This window comes from Pteronotus mesoamericanus, unplaced genomic scaffold (genome assembly GCF_021234165.1).
Source record: "Pteronotus mesoamericanus isolate MK-2021 breed Mesoamerican mustached bat unplaced genomic scaffold, CSHL_Meso_final contig_105, whole genome shotgun sequence".
Taxonomy (NCBI): domain Eukaryota; kingdom Metazoa; phylum Chordata; class Mammalia; order Chiroptera; family Mormoopidae; genus Pteronotus; species Pteronotus mesoamericanus.
In genome coordinates this window covers 14,015,410-14,037,306 of record NW_026555006.1, presented here as the reverse complement: position 1 = coordinate 14,037,306, position 21,897 = coordinate 14,015,410, and the positions used below count along the sequence as shown (strand labels likewise).

General features: G+C 37.0%; 1 protein-coding gene across 1 annotated transcript in view; it reads right to left on the bottom strand.

Moving 5' to 3' along the window:
- Positions 1 to 21,897, bottom strand: part of CACHD1 (cache domain containing 1) — a 205,165-nt gene that overhangs the window by 111,164 nt on the left and 72,104 nt on the right. Inside the window, exon 2 of the mRNA XM_054574183.1 lies at positions 13,848 to 13,910. Within this exon, the coding sequence (XP_054430158.1) occupies positions 13,848 to 13,910 (63 nt within the window). The remainder of the gene's footprint in view (positions 1 to 13,847; positions 13,911 to 21,897) is intronic.

Below are 21,897 nucleotides of genomic sequence, written 5' to 3'. Positions count from 1 at the left end.
AACTGTAAACAAAACGAGAGCCTTCAGGCTACCACCACACTAGTTACATTTGACAAGGCAACCCCAAAACAAATCCAGATACTGAAAATATGAATATTGAGATGCAAGAGTATCTCCAGTCATTTTTCCCCCCAACAAATATTTACTAACTTCCTAACCAGTACCAGGCACAGGAAGCCAGAAGTCAAAGATGAGATGCCTAAGAGCTCAGCTCTTCCACACCTCTTCCTGTCTAATCACTGTCCTTTTTCTCCCTGTGGTCTAGTGCACAGTCTGACAACATACCTGGACTCTCCTACAGTGGAGAGTTTCTAGGCAGAGAAATACAGAGTGAACACAGATGCAAAGCCAGTATAAATCCCATGTCCAGTCTCACATTTCTTGACTATTTAAAGATCCTATTAGTCCCTCCCAGGGCCTTTCTGTGATCATTCTCTCTTGGAAATTATCCTTCTAAAAAAGTTTACAGATCTTTGCTTCCAGGCACAAGTTACTTAAGAGGATTAAATAACAAACTAAGAATAGATATCATCTCACTAGTGTACCCTTTTATTTACACTGTACCACCATTTTTGTATTCTGAAAGCAGAACACAAAATACTGCAAGCCTACTTTGAGCCAACCAAATATCCTTTTAAAGAATCTTGCAGAACAGACTATTATTCTCATTTTATAGATAAAATTGATGTAGACACCGAGTTGAATATTATGCCAAAAGTTAAGCAGTCAATGACAGAATCCTGTCCAGAACTCAAGTTTTCAAATCGAAAGATAAAGTTCTTTAATTCTCCATCCCAAGCTACAAGGAGGTTATCCAAAAAGAATGAAGAGAAGTTTCCTAGCCTTTCTGGCCTTGTACCCATGGTCTCTGAGATTGCTTCCAGCTTTAAAATCCTATAGCATCATGCTACTTAGGATCGATTCTTCACATATTAGCACATAAAGAACTGTCACTTTAAGGTTGATTTGCTATTCATAATCTTTTTATTTCCAAAACACATTTATTTTTTTAAAAAATATTTTAAAGTACACTTTATTGATTATGCTATTACAGTTGTCCCAATTTTTTCCCTTTGCCGCCCTCCTCCCACATTCCTTCCAACAATGTTCCACCCTTTAGTTCATGTCCATGGGCTGTTTGTGTAAGTTCTTTAGCTTCTCCCTTTCCTATACTATTCTAACATCCCCCTGTCTATTTTGTTCCTACCAATTATACTTCTTGTTCCCTGCACCATTTCTCCCTTTCTCCCCTTTCTACTCCAGCTGATAACCCTCCAAATGATCTCCATACCTATGATTCTGTTCCTGTTCTGGTTGTTTGCTTAGTTTTTGTTTTTATTTTTTAGATTCAGTTGTTGATACTTGTGAGTTTGTTGTCATTTTACTGTTCATAATATTGATCTTTTCCTTAAATAAATTCCTTTAACATTTCATGTAGTAATGGCTTGGTGATGATAAATTCCTTGCTTTACCTTGTCTGGGAAGCACTTTATCTGCCCTTCCATCTTTGCTGGGTAGAGTAGTCTTGGTTGTAGGTCCTTGCTTTTCATTACTTCGAATATTTGTCAGTCTCTTCTCCCCTGCAAAGTTTCTTTTGAGAAATCAGCTGACAGTCTTATGGGAATTGTTTTGTAGGAAACTCTGCCTTTGCTGCTTGTAAGATTCTCTCTTTACCTTTAAATCTTTGGCATTTTAATTATGATGTGCTCTGGTGTGTTCCTCTTTGGGCACAACTTGTTTGGGACTCCATGCTTCCTAGACTTGCATGTCTATTTCCTTCACCAAATTAGGGGAGTTTTCTTTCATTATTTCTTCAAATAGATTTCTAATTTCTTGCTCTTCCTCCTCTCCTTTGGGCACCCCTATAATGCAAATGTTGGACTTCTTGAAGTTGTCCTAGAGGCTGTTTATACTACCCTCATTTCTTTTTGTTGGATTCTTTTTTCATCTTGTTGTTCTGATTTGGAATGTAAGGAAGCAAAAACAACCAATCATTGATTTGATTCTCAGCTTTTTCCACTCTACTGTTGTTTTCCTATAAAGTGTTTTTTTTTTTTTTCAATTAGCAAATCCTTCATTTCTGACTAGATATTTTTTATGCTGCTGAGGTCCTCACTAAGTTCCTTGAGCATCCTTATAACCAGTGTTTTGAACTCTAAATCTGATAGATTGCTTATCTTCATTTTGTTTAGCTCTTTTTCTGGAGTTTTCATCTGTTCTTTCATTTGGGCCGTGTTTCTTTGTCTCCTCGTTTTGGCAGCCTCTCTGTGTTTGTTTCTATGTATACGGTAGACCTGGTATGACCCTGTGTCTTTGTAGTGTAGCCTAATGTAGTAGGTACCCTATAGGGTCCAGTGGCACAGTGTCCCCTGTCACCCAAGCTGGGTATTCCAGGTGTGCCCTTTGTGTGACTGAGTATACCCTCTTCCTGTAGTTTTGCTTTGGTTGCTGTTTGCAGATCAATGCGAGGGATTTACACAGGTAAGTCAGCTGCAAGGATTGGCTGTGGCCACTTATGACCAACCTCTGCCCTCTGTGGAGGATCAGCTGTGAAAGGGCAGGGTGATGGTGCTCTAAAGTGCTCTACAGATATCCCCAGGGTGCACTGGCCCTGGGGTTTTCTGGTGCAGGAAAAGACCAGCCCCGGTCCTGTGTTTTGCCCGGGACCACCTTGCCTGAGCTATAAAGCAACCTGAGAAGGCTGCTGCTACTTGTGCTGGGCTTGGAGATTCCCAGGTGAAGCCAAGCTGTGAATCTAGGCTGGCTGCTGCAAGTGCTGGGCCTGGGGCTCACTGAGGCCAGTTACTGCCTGTTTGATAAGGTTTAGGAAGTTGTGAAGCATAAGCCAACACGAGCCATTCATATGGAAAAGCAGCTTCTGTGGGCCCTTAAGTTGGGTGGGGCGGAGTCTCTGGGGATCTCCGAGGCGGGTCAAACAGTGTTAGCCAGGTCGATGCCGTCTTAAATATGGCACCAGCCTGCTGGCTCTGTGGCTCTGCAGGTGGAAGGCTTAGAAAACGGACAATGGCCTCTGCTCACCATGATGCCAGACACTTCAGTCTCTACCTATATACCACTGGTGCCCTTCAAGCTGCCATCCCAGGGCTGGAGCCCAGGGGGAGTGAGTCTGAGTAGGTGAGTCTGTGTGTGGGTTCCTTAAAAGGAACTGCTTGGGGCTCCAGAAATTTCTTCCACTGACTAAATCCCCACTGGCTTTTGCAACCAGAAGTTGTGGGAACTTATCTTCCTGGCACTGGAACACTGTGCTGGGGGGCCTGGTGTGGGGCTGGGCCTGCTTGCTCCTGAGATATCCCTTCCAAATTTTCATCCACCACATACGGGTGAGAGACCAGCCTGTTCCGCACCTGCGCCTCGCCTACCAGTCTTGATGGGTGTGGTTTCTTTAATTCCATATTTAAATTTCCATTCAACTCAATTTCTGATGGTTCTGACTGATGGTTGTGCTATATTTTATTTGTAATTTTGATGTGGTTGTGTGAAGAGGTGACCCATGATTGTCTACACCACTGTCTTGACCAGAAGAGTTATAATTTCTTTAAAGAAAGGGCTATTTAATGGAGACCACAAGTAAATTGTTCTGCTACAGAATATCTTTCTCCTCCTATGCGTAAAGGGATATAATTTTGTGCAAGATTTATATCTTGCTTTTCAGAAGACTCCTAATCCATTGTTTTGGACTGGTCCAAATTCCTCATGATGGGACCTCGAATTCATATTTATATAAAAGAACAGTTTGGAATATTAGCACCTAATAAGCATCAATTTCTTATAAAACTGATATGCTTCTCCTTTACTATGTCCCAGAATAAATGGTATTTGGTGAAGTGAAACATTAAACCTGAAATCACGCAGGTAGAGTTGTCAGTATCAATAATTTATAAAAACATGCTCTGGCTGGTGTGGCTTTGTGGATTGAGCACCAGCCTGTGAACCAAGGGGTCATTGGTTCAATTCCCAGTCAGGGCACATGCCTGGGTTGTGGGCCAGGTCCACAACAGGGGGCGCACAAGAGGCAACCACACATTGATGTTTTTCTGCTCCTCCCTTCCCCCTCTTTAAAAATAAATAAAATCTTTAAAAAACAATTTTAAAAAACTAGATTTCTGTCAAAACATATTTTAAGTGCTAGAGTGTTTTGAAACACCTTTGGAGGCAGAAAAATTCTTAGATATCTGAACTATAAATGTATAGAGTAAACTACACCTAAATAAACAATGAGCTGAAATTTGAGCTGTTGATGCAGATTCAAATTAGCAGTTTGTGTCCAGTAAGTTAATTGCCTACTAAAACAAACAAAATAATCAGCACTCCTTACAGGAATATAACAAAATCCAGAGTTTTTCACAATTTCCAATTTCTTTTGACATATAAAGAAAAGCAGAGTTTGACCTATTCTCAATACAAAAGGCAATCAACAGAGATCAAATTCAAAAAATTCACAGATGTTAGAATTAGAATTCTAAAGCAATTATAACTCTACTCAAGGATACAAAGGAAAAATATGCTTTCAATGAATTGAAAAGAGAAAAAAAAATCTCAGAGAAGTAGGAATCTATTTAAAAAATGGAAATCCTAGTGTTTAAAAATACAACATCAAAAAATTTAAAAATATGTATATCTGGAAAGGTAAATAGCAGAATGAAAATAATAGGACTGAAGTTAAGGAGAGACCAATGAAAACGACCTAATCTGAAGGTCAGAGGGAAAACAATATTAAAAGAATGAGAAGAAAAAGAGGAAATTATCTCAGGAACTGGTGTTAAAATATCAAAAGATCTTGCATAAACTGGAGTCCCAGAAGGAGTTAGAAAAAAATGTTTAAAGAAATAATGGTCAAAAGTCCCCAAATTGGATTAAAGAAATAATGAACAGATTCAGGAAGCTCAACAGACACCAAGCAGGATGAGTATGGAGACTCCTATGACTAGGTAGTCACAGTCAAATTGTTGAAAACCAAAGACATAGAGAAAAACTTTGAAAGTTGCCAAGAGGCAGGGGTAGGATGATGGCACTGCAGGCAGAGTAAGAACTTTAACTGACTTCTCATCAAAAACTATGTAGTCTAGAACACAGAGGAACATCCTTAAAAAAACTGTCAATTCAATATGAAATCTCAAGTCAAAAAATCTTTTAAGAGAAAAGACAAAATAGAGACATTTTATGAGTAAAAGATCATGAAAAACTAATATAATTTGTCATAAGGAAATCTGCACTACAAGTAAATATTAAAGGAATTATTCAGATTCATTATCAGCTGGTATTTTTAGAAAGAAGTGATTGAGCACTGGAAATGGTAAATATATAGAATTTTTTTAATTAGTTAAATTTAATTCATTAAATTCATATAACAGTTTAAAGCAAAAACAATAACACATGTGCAGTTTGTAATATTTATAGATAGAATAGATTCAATAACCTTAGCATAAAGAATAGTTATAGAGAAATGGACCTATAAGGTTATGAGGGTTTTATATTTCACATAGTGATAAAATATTAACTCTAAACAGACTGAAATAAGTTAAGAATATATATTATAATATCCAGAGTATACACTTAAAGTATATAAAGAAATATAGCTAAAAATAAAATATATTGAAATTTTTAAAAAAATTTCAAAAATCCAAAAAGAGGGTAGGGAAGGTGAAGGAAACAAAAACCACAGAGGAAAAGGGAAAACAATAAAATTTTTGACCCAAATCCAACAATCGAATTTAATATTAATTGACTAAATAATCCCAATTACAAGACAGAAATGGTCAAAATAGCTTAAAAAAAAGTCTCAACTATATTCTATGTAAAGAAACACACTTTTAATAATAGAGACATTGGGAGTATAAGCTTATGAAAAGATATACCATGCAGATAGTAAGCAAACAAAGATTGGAGTGACTATATAAATATTAGGTAAAATAGACTTCAAGGATAGAGCATTACCACCAGAGATAAAGAGTGACATTTCATAATGTTGCAAGTAACTCATCAGGAAGGTCTAACAATCTTAAATGTATACATGCCCAATAATTAAGCTTCAAAATCCATGAGATAAAAATATACAGAATGGGGGAAAAATACAATTCAAGTATTATAGTTGAAGATATTAACATTCCTCAGAGCAAATGACAGAATTAAACAAAATGAAAATCAGACCCAAAATAAATGATCTGAACTATCCATCAGCTTAACGTAATGAATGCATAAAGAACTCAACAACCAACAACTGTAGAATACACATTCTTTTCAAGTTCACATGGTATATTCACCAAGATAGAGCATATGCTGGGTTATAAACCCAAGTTTTAAAAAATTAGGAAGGATTTAAATCATACAGAGTATGTTCTCTGACCACAATGGAATGGAATTAGAAATCAGTAACAATAAGATATCTGAGAAGACCCCAAATGTTTTGTAAACTACACAACACATTTCAAAGTAATACAAGGGTACAAGATGAAATCATAGAGAAATTAGAAAATATTTAAAAAGCAAATGATAATGAAAATACATGATACCAAATTTTGTGGGATGTAACAAAACTATGCATAAAGGAAAGTTTAGAGCTTTAAATTCTTGTACTTGGGAAGACAAAAGGGTATAAAAATCAATGACCTAAAATTCTAATTTAAGAAGCAAGAAAGAGAGCAAAATTAACTTAAAATACAAGGAAGGAAGTAATAAACAACAAGTCTGTGAAACAGAAAAGAACTCTAATGAAGCCAAGTTTGAGTAAGAGTTCTTTTTACCACCTTGTCTGTTTCAAAAGAATTCTGATGTTTTCTAAAATAAGCAGCTGCCAACAATCAATAGTTTATGAAATACTGCATTAATTATAAAAATATGCTTGCCATTTCATTGAATAAAAAATTACCAGAGCATTTGAGAAAAAGAGCAAGTTCTTGAAACAGTATGTCCACAGTGACTGATTCCTTTAGGGATCCAATCAAGTGCTTCTAGAGGCTCTTTCTACTTTTGTTTCCTCTCTACTGCTTTTTTCATGTACCATGTTTTGCTATCTTCTGGGGCTCTTGATCAAACATTTACTTTTTTTTGATTCAGGTTCAATTTTATATAATGCCTTTATGTGCTCACACAACTTTCTTAATGTATTGAAAAACAGAGTCTATGGGAGGCATTCCACACAAGAATGTGTGCATGGGATTTGTATTTTCCTGAGGCTGTTGCCATAGTTTTTTGGCAGCAAACTACATATACTGAACTAATTAAAGATTCAAAACACACTGTTAAGCAATTCTGAACCACATTCTGAAGGTTAATTTAAAAGAAATAATGAGAAAAAGCAAAGAAAAGTCTATACCATAGAGAGTTTTGTGGTAAGAGTCAAGAATCACAAAATGTTTTTTATTAGTTTTAATTACTTTGCCCCCCTAACCAGAAGATATTAACAACATGTTAGATTTAATGCCAAGTTATATAGAATGCACAAGTCAGATCCAACTCTCAATAAGATCTGATTAGTAAGGAGGAGGGCAAGGACCCATGGGGCTCTAATTTTCATTACACCAAAGAAGAAATGATGGATAAAAATCTCAAGTCAGGATTCCACATACTATAAAACATAACAAAAAAATGCATATATAAGTCCATTTTTTTTTTCAACTACAGACTGTGAACTAAAATTAAGAGCACATAGGCCAACACTCTACTTTGAATAACTAGTCTCTTTTTGGCTTATCAAACAAACATACAAGCAGTTGTAATTGTTCTTATAATTGTTAAGAGGCCAGTGTCCTGAATGAAAACCAAAACCACTGTTAGAGGCACTGAGTCCCCAAACAAGGGGACAGCCAGAAATCTGGGAAATAAACCAGTGCCAAACCCTGCTTTCACCCTGGGAATGTGTACATAATCCGGAGACCCTGAGCTTCCACTTTGATGACAGCACAGGGCACCGGGAAAGGAGATGAAGCTTAGGGTTTGGCCAGCATGGAAAAATCTGATATTGGGTTGGCCAAAAAGTCCACTTAGTTTTCTTTTCTGTAAAGTAAAAGATACATTTTTCATTTTCACCAATAACTTTATTGATTTGGATATTTTGAATATGTCGGCTATCTTTTGTGTGGTATAACACTGATTGCTCTCAATTCATGTCTTGATTTGATCACTATGAACTTCAACTGGTCTACGTAACCATGGAGCATCGTACAGGGAGAAATCTCCAGCACAAAACTCCGCAAACCTCTTTTGACATGTTTAATCAGTCACAGCACCTTCTCCATACACTGCACAAATCTTTTTATGCATTTCAGTTGTGTTTTTACCTTTCTTAAAATAATAAAGCACAATATGCCAAAAATGTTGCCAATTTTCTTCCATTTACAATATTAAAATGGTTACACAAAAATTCACTGATTTTGATGAGTTTTTAATGCATGCTGATAGGACATCTGTCACAACATAATCTAACAAAATTGTTTTGAATGAAGTTAAAGACAACCAAGTGCTACTAGAGCCGTCTCACAGAAAAAGCCAAATGAACTTTTTGGCCAACCCAACTGAAGACACTGCATAGACCTGTAATCCAAAGAGCTCAGTATAATGGGAGAGTATATAGGAGATAGCTAGTTTAAGTAGAAAGACTGTACAGATATTTGGAAATTTTAAAACATACTTCTAAATAACTGGCAGATCAAAGCAATAATAATAAAAATTAAAGTGTACCTAAAACTAAACAATAAATATAATACATATCATGTTTTGTGGCCACTATTACCAAACTTATCCAATACTTTCCTGGAGGCCAGTGTACCAAGACACAGAAAAGAAATAAAAGGGATAAACATTAGAAAGAGAGAATCAAAACTGTCTTATGTGACTAACTGACTATGTACACAGAAAATCCAAAGGAAGCTACAGGTAAATTATTGAAACTAATGTGATGGTTTAAGAAGATAACTACATATACAATGAACACATAAAACACAAAGAGCAACAGTTAAAAAATAATAATTTTAAAGCTATTATTTATAATATAAACCAGAATATCTAAAAATAAATCCCACATGCATGGATTTTCAGGTCTTTTGTAAACATATTCCAAAACCATGCTGAGAGACATAGTTGGGTAGAATTACTAAGTTATTGTGAAGTATACATATTAGTAAAGATATTACTTTCAAATTGATGTACAGATTCATTATAGTGCCAATTAAAATCCCAATAGGATTTTCTTTCATAGCTGGACAAACTGATTCTAAAATTCATATATAAGAGCAAGTGGTCAAAAATTCTTATGTAAGCACAAAGACCCACAGATGCTCTCAAGAAGAATAAATGGAGGGATGGGTCACCCTACCAGACATATGGTATTGGCACAATGAGAAAATTCACCAACAGAACCAAATCAAACTCACACATATGTGGAAGCTTAACTAATGACAGAAAATGCACGGGAAACAAATAGGGGGAAAAGACAAATTGTTCAATCGACAGTGCTAGAACACTTGGAAATTCATATGGGGGGAAAAATAAGAAATTAGATACCTACTTCATATCCAATGCCAAAATCAATTTCAGGTGGCTAAAAGTCTTAAATGACAAAGGCAAAACTTTTAGAAGGCAAGGTGAGAGAACATCTTTCTATCTTTGGAGTACAAAAGAATTTCTTTAACAGAACATAAAAAAACAGAAACCAAAGAGTAAAAGATTGATTTTAAAAACTATTAAAATTAAATCTTTATTCTTTTAAAAGGTATCATAAGGAAAGTGAAAATAAAAGCACAAATTGGGAGAATATATTTATGAAACAAATCTGCAAGGGAATCTTATATGATAACCACTGGCCACGTGTGGCTAAAAACTAAATAAAATTTAACATTGAATTACACCGTAGCTCTACCCACATATCAGGTGTTCAGAAGCCACATGTGGCTAGTGGCTGCTCAGTTAGCACTGATATGGAACTAATCATCTAATTCTCTTGGACAGCACCGATGTAGAACATGTATAGAACTTTTAAACTTCTAAAATAAACAAGCAACCCAATTTTAAAATTGGACAGAAGACATTAGTAGACATTTGACAGGACAGAAAATCCATAAAAATGTATCATAAATATGAGAAAAGTCATTTCAACCTCATCACTAATCAGAGTAAAACAAATGAAACTCATCAGATACCATTTCAAACACCCCAAATTGACAAAAGGTTAAAAATAAGTAATATCGAGGATTGACGAGGATATAGAACAGCAAATTTCTAATACACTGTCTGTAGGAAGGTAACCCATGACAGCCGCTAAGGAAGTAGTTTGGCATCCAGCAATTCTATTCCAGAAGGGGCTCTCCATCTGGGCTGAAGTCCTTCTCCCCACCAGAGGCATCTGGATATTGTGTAGGTCCCCTCCACACCACCACCATTTACTTAGCAGAGGCCAGGGATAATAATGTTCCTTCTATGAAAAGAATTACTCCACTTAAACTATGCGCCAGAAGATAGGAACAAAAATGAAAAAGATTAGAACACCAAAAAAACCAAGTATCACCAATAAAAAAATGCATACGTACACTGCTTCTAATGAAATAGCACAAAAAACTGAAAATAAATACACCTTAGCGACAGATCTCAACACAGGTGATTCTAAGGAATATACTGCTGAGTGAGAAAGGAGTAAGATACATGAATATACACAACATACTTAAAATTTATCTAAGGAATAAAAGTAGTCAAAATATATAATTACTTTAAGGATATATATGGAGAATGAATATATACAACAAATCCACACATACACACACACACACACACACACGCGCGCGCGCGCGAGAAAGAGTGGCTGAGGTTATCTCGGGGGAAGCGGGAGATGCCGCTGGCAGGGTCACGCAGGCCTTTCTCCGCTGTGGCCCTGCTGTCTTCCTTTAGATGGGTAGCAGGTGGGGAGGTTCATTTCCATTTTTTTACTCTTTATGTATATGTTTTATATATTCTTCACATGTTTAAAAAAAGACTTCACAAATTTTAAAAAGCCAGCTTGATCACATAGTAGCTAGGACCCCCACCTATCTGACCCCCTCCTATCTGACCCCCACCTATTCTGAAATTCAAAGGAGACAGCCGGTGTGAGAGTGTGGGTGACTGTGATGGGGGACCTATTACACAACGGTAAACCTAGGAGATCAGCATTTCCCTGAAGCTTTCATCCGGGCTACACTCCGGGGTCTCAGGGGCCAGAGTTCCTGGGCAGTTATTAATCAAGCTAAGAAGATACTAGGAGCTACTCTTTCCTTATTACAAAGCGGGGATAACTCCTGTCCAACTCAACCCACAGGAGTACCATAGTGAAGGTACAGCATACAGCAAAGTATTCAGTACATATGCAAACAGAAGCTTGTATTATTGTTATTGTTACAGTCACCAGCCAAAGAAGCAGAAATTTAGGACCTCCGTATTCTCTTTTCTTTCTTTTCCTTCCAATTTTATTTTGTACTGGTCTCAGGTGTACAGCTTAGTTAGACAATCATATATTGATACTTTACATAGTGTTCCCCTCGATATATCCAGTAGCCCAACTGGTACCATAGATAGTTATCGCAACCTTATTGACTATATTCCCTGTGCTTTACTCACATCTCTGTGACTGTTTTGTAACTACCAATTTCTATTTCTTAATCCCCTCAACTCTTTCATCCATCACTCCAACCCCCCTCCTTTCTGGCAACCACCAGTCCGTCTCTGTATCTATGAGTCGCCCCTTGGTATTTTTAAATATAGGCTAAATAATAATGATAATGACATGATAATTATCTCCAAATACTGGATGCAAACGAGGCATATGGTCTATTCATTCAGGGTTCTTCCAGAGGGCAGACTGGGAAGACTGGAGAAAATCAGAAGGACATTCTGGGTCAGTACCAGAGAGGGCTCTTTTGACATTCCCAAAAACCAGAGATGAGAGGCAGAACAGACTATGTGGTGATGCTCCTTCATTTGAATTATTCAGATAAAAACAGAAATTAGCAGAGACTCCTATTTTGGATCAAAATAAAAATTGTTAGAATAAATTCTGTTAAAATAAAAACACAGGTAACTTTGCAGCAAACTTATTTTAAAAACTAGCTTACTTAATAGTCCTGAGAATACAGGTAACATCTTTTGGAGTTTCATTTTCCTCATCCATTATAAGGATATCTTTCCTTCAAGGTAATTTAGGAAAATCAATGTGATAATAAACTGAAATGGCCTAGCACCAGTGTTCCATAAGAGCTCAATCAGCTGCTATCGTTTAAAAAATTTATTATTGAATGCTTCCAAACTTGTTCACAGTTAAATACAGCAATGACACCAGTACGTGAAAACAAAACAGCATGCACATCTGAAAACAGCTGAAGGAAGAACTTGTATCTGTTACTTAAGGGAAAGCAGCAAAACTGATATCCCTGGATCGGTTTCTTTAAAATGTTATCAAGTGGCTGTTGGTCTCCCCAAAAGTTTCCTTAAACATGCTTCATGCAGAAACCCTCCCCCTGTAAAACCCTTTTCAATTTCATGATCCGGAAGCACTTTCCAGTTTGTTGGAATAAAAATAACACAGGAATTATGAAGATGGCAAACCACTTCATATTCATTATAACTTCAGGTCATTAGTTTTTTTAAATATCTAAAGCTAAGAAAAAGAATGCATATACAACTGCTTACATCCTGAATATAAATTTAACCTGAAGAAACCAGTGAAAAAACTTTTAATGTCTATAAACAGGAAATGCTGAACTTCAAGGCTAAACTTCAGTAATTCATTATAAATAACTATCCTAAATATAACTTCTCTCTAATGACACTTGCAAAGCTTTTGCCTCTTGTATGCATTTCTGAAGCTCAGATCAAGTCAAGCTGTTTTCCATGAATAAAATGAAGGCAGCATCTCAGAGAGTTTAAATTATTACGTGTTTTACTATAGTGATCTCTTTGCTCTGTGGAAGTACTCTGCTACACTCTGGTTTTTAGCTTGGTCCTGTTTATTACTTAAATTTCCAACCCAGCATCAAATTACCAGTTGATGGTCACACAGTGTAATGAAGTGGGTGGATTAGCTGAAATTAAAACCCAGAATTCTCTTTACCACCCTTCTTTTCAAGTGCAGATCAATTATTTATGACCAAGTTCGCTAACACTATGTTTTAATTTGGGAAGCAGTCCATTTGAAGCCAGCTATAAATAAAGGGAATAGAATCTGTCCTCAGAACTTTTTGACTTTACAGAGCATTGAAAGAAGATGGAAGGAAAGAAGCAAAGGGAGAATACAAGAAGAGGAAAGAGAAATAAAAGAACAAAAGGAGCCAATATCTACTGAGCTGCTTCTATGTCCAAACCTCCCACATAAGGATTTCATTTATGCTCAATTTGACAATACTTCATTTAATTCTCAGAATCTTATAAGGCAGATATTATATTCCTTTTATGTAAGACTGGGAACCTGCAAGTCAAAAAAGTGAGGCTGCTTACTGGGGGTCATGAAGTAAGTAGGAAAACCAGAATCTGACCGGCAGTTTGCCTGATTCTAAAACCTGGGCACTTTTTCCTATATCAGATGAAAATAGTTCCTGAAATTTTTAAATAGGAGTAGTTTAGGAATTTCCATAACAATCAAAGGGAATTCAATAATATTTCCAAAGTAACATACAACAGGAAATCATCCATATAACTATTACTTCAACTGTCCACAAGAACCTGAAGTGTGAGGTTGCCGCCATTATGTTTAGGATGTCTGTGAATCATACAGAGAACAGGAACCCTCACATGGAGACTGCGTGGAAAGAGTAATGAAGCCACATCCAAAAGCCAAGACAGAGAATGTCAAATACTAAATAACCTCTTACCTGCTGTACTTCACTTTCTCCGTTTGAGATTTTCTCAGTGTAAACAAAGGAGTTGAATATTCGCTGCAACAAAAAGAAAATGAATGCACATTAGATTTTCCAAATAACACAGCCGTTTTCTCTATGAGTGTGTGTGTGAATAATTTGTTTACACCACAAATAGCGTCAAGCACAAAAAATTTAATTAAAAGGTTTTTTTTTTTTCACAGAGAGATCTAAATATCAGCCAAAGTCAATCACACTTACATAAGCAATACTCAGGCACTTCTGTAGTGAAATAAACCAGATGTTACACTATATTTTTCATTTTCAAAAATACACTTAATTACAGATTTCCGGAGCCCATGCCATTTTATCCGACCAGTATAATCTGACAAAGTTGTGTTTCTCATTTAAATCCTGAACTCCCTGAATGCTGTAATTGTTTACAGACACTAACATCCAGTGTAATAAAGCTCTTTAAAAGGGATTCTTTCCATAGTCTCTCATGTCCCTGTCCAACCTGTACCTACACAATATTATCCATCACCTTCGTTACCTAAGCACCCCCTCGGGAGAGTAACATAACAGGGCTTGCCAACTATGCACGGCCTTAAGAGAAGATCCAGTTCTTACATGCCAGGAAATATGACAGCCGTGCCAAGACATTAGTCCAAACTGTGACACACAAGCACACATTCTTCCACTGCCTCGCTAGTACCCATTCCTCCATACATTGCCTGCATTGAAAACATTTCTGTAGACTTAGGCCTTTATCAAAACCTGCCATTACTACTCAATCACAAGAGATTAACAAACAACAAAAGAAAAAATGAGAATCCAAGATATGTATCTGGTAGAGGCCCGGGGCGGGGGCGGGGGCAGCAGTCTCATCATTTATCCTAAAACTTTAAAGATACCTCTGGAACTCTCCAGATGAGTAAGGAGTCAGACCTGGGGACGTCAGCCAAAATTTCCCCTTTGCCTTTCTATCTTATTGCCAAGGGTTTGTCAGTATCTGGGACAGCTTCCCAGACAGCCTAACACACCTGCATGGTTGTGATGAGGAAAGACAAGTGCCAAGTTCATCAAGTACTGTGCAAATGAAGGAAGATCAAGGTGCGGGGGCCGGGGGTGGTGGGAGGAAGCAAACAATTTGGGGGAGAATTGAGATGGAATTACAGTCTAGGAAGTTCTAATTATGAATTACCATAATTTTCTAATGCTCCACTCATTCATTTAACAGATATTTATTTTCTCTTTCTTTCCTAAAAATGACTCTGATGGGAAATGTACAAACTTCTGGTAGTGGTGATAATAACAGTGATACTGGCTACTATTTGCTGAATGCTAATGAGGGGGCAGGCACTAGTCTAAGCATGTTACATCTATTTACTTACTTAAGTCTCATAAAACATGTCTGTGACAGGCATTTTTATTATCTCCATTACATAGATGAGGAAACTGATGCATATTTATTGAGTGCCTAATGCAATACGCACATCGTATTTCACATGCAAAGTTTATTTAATCTTTATAAGAAAATTATTGCAGCTCCACAAATGAAAAAGTAAGACCCTGGAAAGTTAAATAATTTACCCAAAGTCACTTGGCAAAGGCTAAAATTGGAACCCAGGCAGTGTGACTCCATATATGGTGCTCCTAACTCTCTTGTCTCATAAGAATTTGCTACCTTCCCATATGAAAAAACACTCCTGTCAGGAGCTAACACTCAAACATAATGCAGACCAACAATCCCTTATGTGAAATCCCAAATTCAAAAGACACTGAAAATCAAAAGCTTTGCGTGTAAAATATGACATGACCTGAACTTATTTGGCAGTAAATCCTAACTTTAACTGATGTGTATTTATAGTCTTCATTAAACCATTTAGTGTGAGTATTCATTTACTTTGATGCAGACGTATTAATGCATCTGATTATAGGGTTCTGCTCCAGATCTTACTGGCGGTGTTTTATCATTAAGAGGCATTCTGAGTCCTAAAACAAATCCTGTTTCAGGAAAGGGATTACAAACCTGTAGACTTCCATTCCCACAACTCCCAGTTCCCAGTTTTCTGGCAAACAGCTAATAACATTTTTAGAGGCTGGGTCAATGCCGCTGCCATGTACATTCCCAGACCACATTCTATATTCTTATAGAATCTGATTTTCAAAACCTGCTGAGTACCGAGAAAACACTTTTATTAAAAATTAACCTAATTCCTGTAGTGTCTCTGGATCTTAATGAGTGTGGTCAATTCCTTATTTCATTTCTGGCAGTGATATTCCGGTGTTAAAGGAACAGTGAATTTCTCAGCGGTAATAAGGAATATATGTGGGGAAAGTGTTTGTGTGGCTGTTTCAGTCCCCATTTTACTCACTTATTACCCTAACATATAAATAACAATTGCTAAAACTTTTATGTAGGTCTTTTTATGGCTTGCAAGCACTTCTCTATTTTCTACACCTAATAAACATGGGTGGGTAAAAGAAAAATTTAAAAGCAGGAAAGAAGTTATAGAGATGAGCAGTAGTGATTCTGCCTATTTTAGGCAAACTTGTAACCTCTCCTCCAGAAGTGAAAGATGACCTGTAATAGTTTGGGGCTCTCACCAAAGCAAAAATTTTTGCCCTTCTCCTTTCCCCTGTGGGGAGGGGTGTTAGTGAGAAACCTGAAGAACCTAGACAAGTAACTCATATCTAAACAGGTCAGTCAGTGGCGTCTGGTGCAAGGTTAAAAGTTCAAGCTTAAGTCTATGCACAAGATCTCAAGGTACAGAGGGAGTTTTCACCACACTCTAGGTCAGCGCTTTTCAACTGGTGTGCAGCATGAAGCACACTGGTGTGCCGCACGAATTTTTAAAGCGTGCAATACCTGATTATATAGTCAGGGGCACTGAGCTCTTTTCCCTTAGACTGCCAAATAAAAACCTGACAGCAGCCAACACAATAGCCATCCGGTGTGACTGAATCAAAATGATACCTATTCTTTTTTTTTGTCAGATCAGCAAAATATTCAATATATATTTTCTGGTGTGCTGCAGAATTGCCATCAGAAGAAAAAGGTTGAAAATCACTGCTCTAGGTCAATGGATAGTACTCATCTTTCTTAAAACGCAGGGCCTGCCAAACCCAGCTCTCCAAGGCTTAGCTTTAGTACTTTCATAGTTTATAATTTCACATACATAGTCATATTTGATCCCTACAATAACCCTATGTAGCAGGCAGGGCGAGGATCTGAAACCAATTTTACAGATTTAAAAACTGTGGTTCACAAGTTAGAAATTTTTTTACAGGTAAAAAATTCAAGTACTGAGGTCTGAACCTATGTCTGGAGTTTAAGGCAGGCATTGCTTTCAGCCAAGCTATCAAGTTTATTCACCTCGCCTTTTTGTTCCAGATAATCTAGGAATCCTAATGCCTGCATGTAGAAAAAAAAAATTGTTTTTTTCCCCCTATCTATTTCATTTTAAGTAAGATATAATGTGCTGTTATAATCTTATACATATAGCCAATGTCAGGAGTAATTAAGAGTCCCAGACAAAAGTTTCATTTTTTGATGACTTTCTATTGCTATATGAAATTGTGAAAGGAATAAAATACAGGATTTGGGGAGCTTCTGTTTTTAATTTCAGCACAGAATTCCAAATGATACACCTAGCTGACATTTTGTTTACTTCAGGGTGACAAGTTTCCTGGTCACTCAAGGACTTGGAGACTAAAAATGGAAGTTTTCCTGAAATATGAAAATGATGAACAATCCCAAAAGATGAGCTTCTTTAGTCCTTGTGGATGATTTACTTACAGTAACAGGGTTAGGGAATGGGTGGCTGGGAGGGTAGACACCCTGCATTCTATTTCCAAGTTGTCACATTCCCTTATACCCGTTCCCCAGAGGAGCAAAGGAATGCCAGCAATTTGAACTCTTAATTTGAGCACAACCTAGAGGGAGTTTGAACTCTCTCCTCAGTGTACAAATCCCTCCAAGGAATGGCAGAGATTCTGCCCACCTTTGCCCATGACTCTTTCTCACTCTCGTTAAATACGAAAAGTAAATATGTTTTAATACATACTGAAAAGATAAAATGGATGAGTTTTAAAAAGTTACTTTAACTAAAAACACTTCACCAAATCCTCTTTATTAACTAAATTTATTTCCACCATTAAACGAAAACAATAACAACAAGACGCCTTATTCTGATGCTTGTGAGAACTGGGCACACTTTGGAAAACTGGCAGTGTCTTCGAAAGTTAACTATACGCATATCCCCTGATCCAGCAGCTCCCATCCTTGGTATACTATAAACTGAGCAGAAACATGCTTATATGTTTAGCCAAAGAAAAGCATAAAACTGTTCATAACAGCACTACTCATAATAGCCCCAACCTGGGAAATACCCAAATGTTTATCAGCAATAGGATAGACAAATAATTGTGGTGTATTCACACAATGGCATATTTGGCAATGAGAATGAACACATGACTGCACCATGCATCAACATGACCATGCTCACAAACATAATAATATTGAGTGAAAGCAGCCAGATACCAGAAGACAAAGTACATGATTCATTTATATCAAGTTCAAAAAAAGAGGCAAAACTAATATCCTACTAGAAATCAGACTAGTGCTACCCTTTGTGAAGGAATAAACAGAATAGGTCATAAAGGCTGCTTCTGGAATGTTGAAATGCTCTACTTCTTGATCTGTGTGCTGGTTACGGGGATGTGTTCACTTTTGTGAGAATTCATCAAGTTTCACATTTATGACTGCATTTTTCTGTATATATGCCATACTTCAATAAATTTACTTTAAACGTACATTCTAAGCAGTCTCTTTAAAATATACCCTGGTCAAATGTTTCTGTATGCTTTTGCTGTTGCAGTTCCATTTGTTTCTGCATTCATTGGTTGATTCTTTTATGTGCCCAGACCGGGTAGTGAGGCTGCAACCTTGGCATATTGGGATGATGCTCTAACCAGCTTAGCTACCCAGCCGGGGCTTTGTATGTTTTTAAAACTATGTATTTTTAGAAAGGACAAGAATCCATTAACTGGGTTATTATAAATACTCAAAGAAAAATCAACACCCCAATCTGTACTCCAGATGAAATTGGGACTGTACCAACTTGAGAGTCACATAGGAATTCACAGATGAGGTCTCCTGGGCCCTCCCTGAGGCTACATATTAATTGCTCCCTCAGACTGGAAGTACATAACATTACTTAGTTCTCCAGCTTCCCATCCAATGGTACTGCACAAACCTGAGTTTTCAGAAAAAAAGGTGTCTTTATTAGAGCTTCATCCAAACTGGATGCTCTAAACTTATATAACACAATTTAGTGAAATCTCCTTGTTGCATATTCTGTTCCTTTATTCTCTAAGCACTGCCTTGCCCCATCTCCCCCCAAAGGGAAGTTCAATTCAAATAAAGTTAGAAATTAAAAGAGTCATGTAACAATTGCATACAATTCCCCCTATCTCTACTGCAAAGAAGAAAATACACCCTGCCCTGTGTGTGTGCGCGCGCGCCCTAGGTAGCCTGCACCATAGTCTTTCTCTGTCCCCACGTCACCTACCCCCCTCCCCTACCCTGTCTCCTTCCCTCCCAAATCTCTCTCTTTAATTGAGCCTGCTTAACAGATGGCAAGAGAGTTCCACTTTGCTGGAATAAGAACAATTACATGAGTGTTTAATAAGATGGTCAGTCCAGACAGTTGGCCCCACCTTCACTCTCCAACAGCTCTGCCAAATTTGAACTGGGTATTTAAATGAACACAATACTGCAGCGAAGAAATAAATACCTTTATATAAGCTTAATGAGATTCTGTAGGTCTCCCTCCCTCATCTCTCCTAAGAAAATGCAGGACTGAATTTTTATTCAAAAGATTATCCTCTTGATGTTTACAGGTCTCTGTCCCAAACCAATTTGGCTGACACTTCACTAATAGCTTAATTCTGCTCTGGATTTCTTCCTATGATCTAGGAATTGTGCCCTAAGAGGAAGAATATCTAGATTACCACTGTTATCTCAAGAAGCTGACCAACATTAACCATCAAAAGGGAAAGTGCTGTCATTGAAACAAATTCCAACAATCACGCCACAGGGAATGAAAGGCAACTTAATTTAAGTGTTTCAGGAAAGAAAACATGGGCATGGCTCTACTCTGCCCTAAGCATCCCCCATGAATAATCTTTTACTAGGTTTTAAGGGATCCCTCCTGCCCAGATTAGCCTTTGTCTGATGTTACCAGACTATGTAACTTCACACTGTTAAACGTATGGAATGTCCAGAAAATGACATTATCTAAGGAGACTCATCATTCTGCATTCAGAAGTCACAAATCTGGTGCTAAAGATCTCAGCCATTTTTAAAAATCTCTAAACCTGTTTATTCTGAATTCAGATGGCTCAAGAAAATAGTTTACTGAAAATATTAAAAAGGTTACCACTAAAAAGAAAAATAGAAAATAACCTAAATGTCCAATAATAGGGGGCTGATTAAATTGCTCTTCATCAGTCAAGAATACATTGTACAGTTTTGTACAATAATTTTGAAACTGTTAGTAATTAAAAGCAGCATTTACATATACAAATATTGTTCTAACTCTGTATGTGTGTGTGTGTGTGTGTGTGTGTGAGAGAGAGAGACACATTACATATAATAATGTTGCCATGTATATTATCAAAGACCAGGATGGATTCAGGTGCTTCATAACACATTATCTCATTTAATATTCACAACAACCGTTCATATAGTTACTTTGTCCTCATAGATGAGGAAACTGACATTCTGAGAGGTTTAACTTGCCCAAAGTTGACCATTACTAAGTAGGTGGCCAAATCTGGATGCAAAATTGGCCTTACTTCCAAGTTTATGTATCATCTTAAAAGTAACCAAAAGAATAACAGCCTATGACTAAGGAATACAAAATATATTCTCTTTCTTCCACACCCCCCATCTCAAAATAGAGCATGCATTTCCTTTATAATGGATAATGACAAACATTTTTCAAAGAGTTGTCACACTCAAAAAAGGGGACATACTTTTTTAGAGTTACAACTAAACTCTACAAAGAACCATCTGCATTCAATCCCCACCTGTACAGCTTTCAGAGGAAAAAAAAAATGCAAAGGCTTATGCCTGACCTTCACTATAAATATTAGACCTTGAATACCACAGTGACTTTGGGAGAAACGGGGCTATTCCAGTTTCATGACAAAGGGAAATGCTGAGGTACTAAAAATCACGGCAGAGGAAGAGGCCTACATTAGAAATTTAAAACAAAACTAATCAGTAAACAATAGATGACCTTGTGCAAATGGTACAGTGGGTACCTGTGTTCTGGTCTAGCAGAGTTTCTTATTCTGGTTTAAAGGTCGCTATGTATAAAAATAGTAATAATTATTGCTTATATAGCATTATCTGTCTTGGACTAGGTACTTTATATGTATTAACTCACTTAACATCATAAATGAGAGGATGAATTTACACAGAGTACACTAAAAATATTATGAATAGCCCCAGCTAGTGTGGCTCAGTGGATTGGGTACTAGCCTGTGAACCAAAAGGTTGCTGGTTCGATGCCCACTCGGGGCACACGCCTGGGTTGTGGGCCAGGTCCCCGGTGGGGGGCATGTGAGAGGCAACCACACATTGATGTTTCTCTCCCTCCCTTCCCTTCTAAAAATAAATTAAAATCTTTAAAAAAATTAAGAATGTATTTCACATACCATTATGATAGTTACTCAAAGAGCCTTGAGAGTTACTCTATTATTATTTTACTCTATTATTCTTAATCTTTAAAGTCTATTCTCTTAATGATAGTTATTCTATGATGGAGGTATGGGGGGAGAGCAAACCTATCTATAGAGCTACTTATGGACTCCAGTCCCTCTTCATTCTTAGCAAATTCTTACCAATGGTAACTTCACCCTTCTCTGAACTTCTGCAGCAAAGACTGTCTACAATACAATTAAAACAGCACGTTTACTGTGGAAAATTTGAAAATATATAAAGGAAGAAGAGAAAAAAAATCTACTGCTTGACTACTCAGTAAAAATCAAT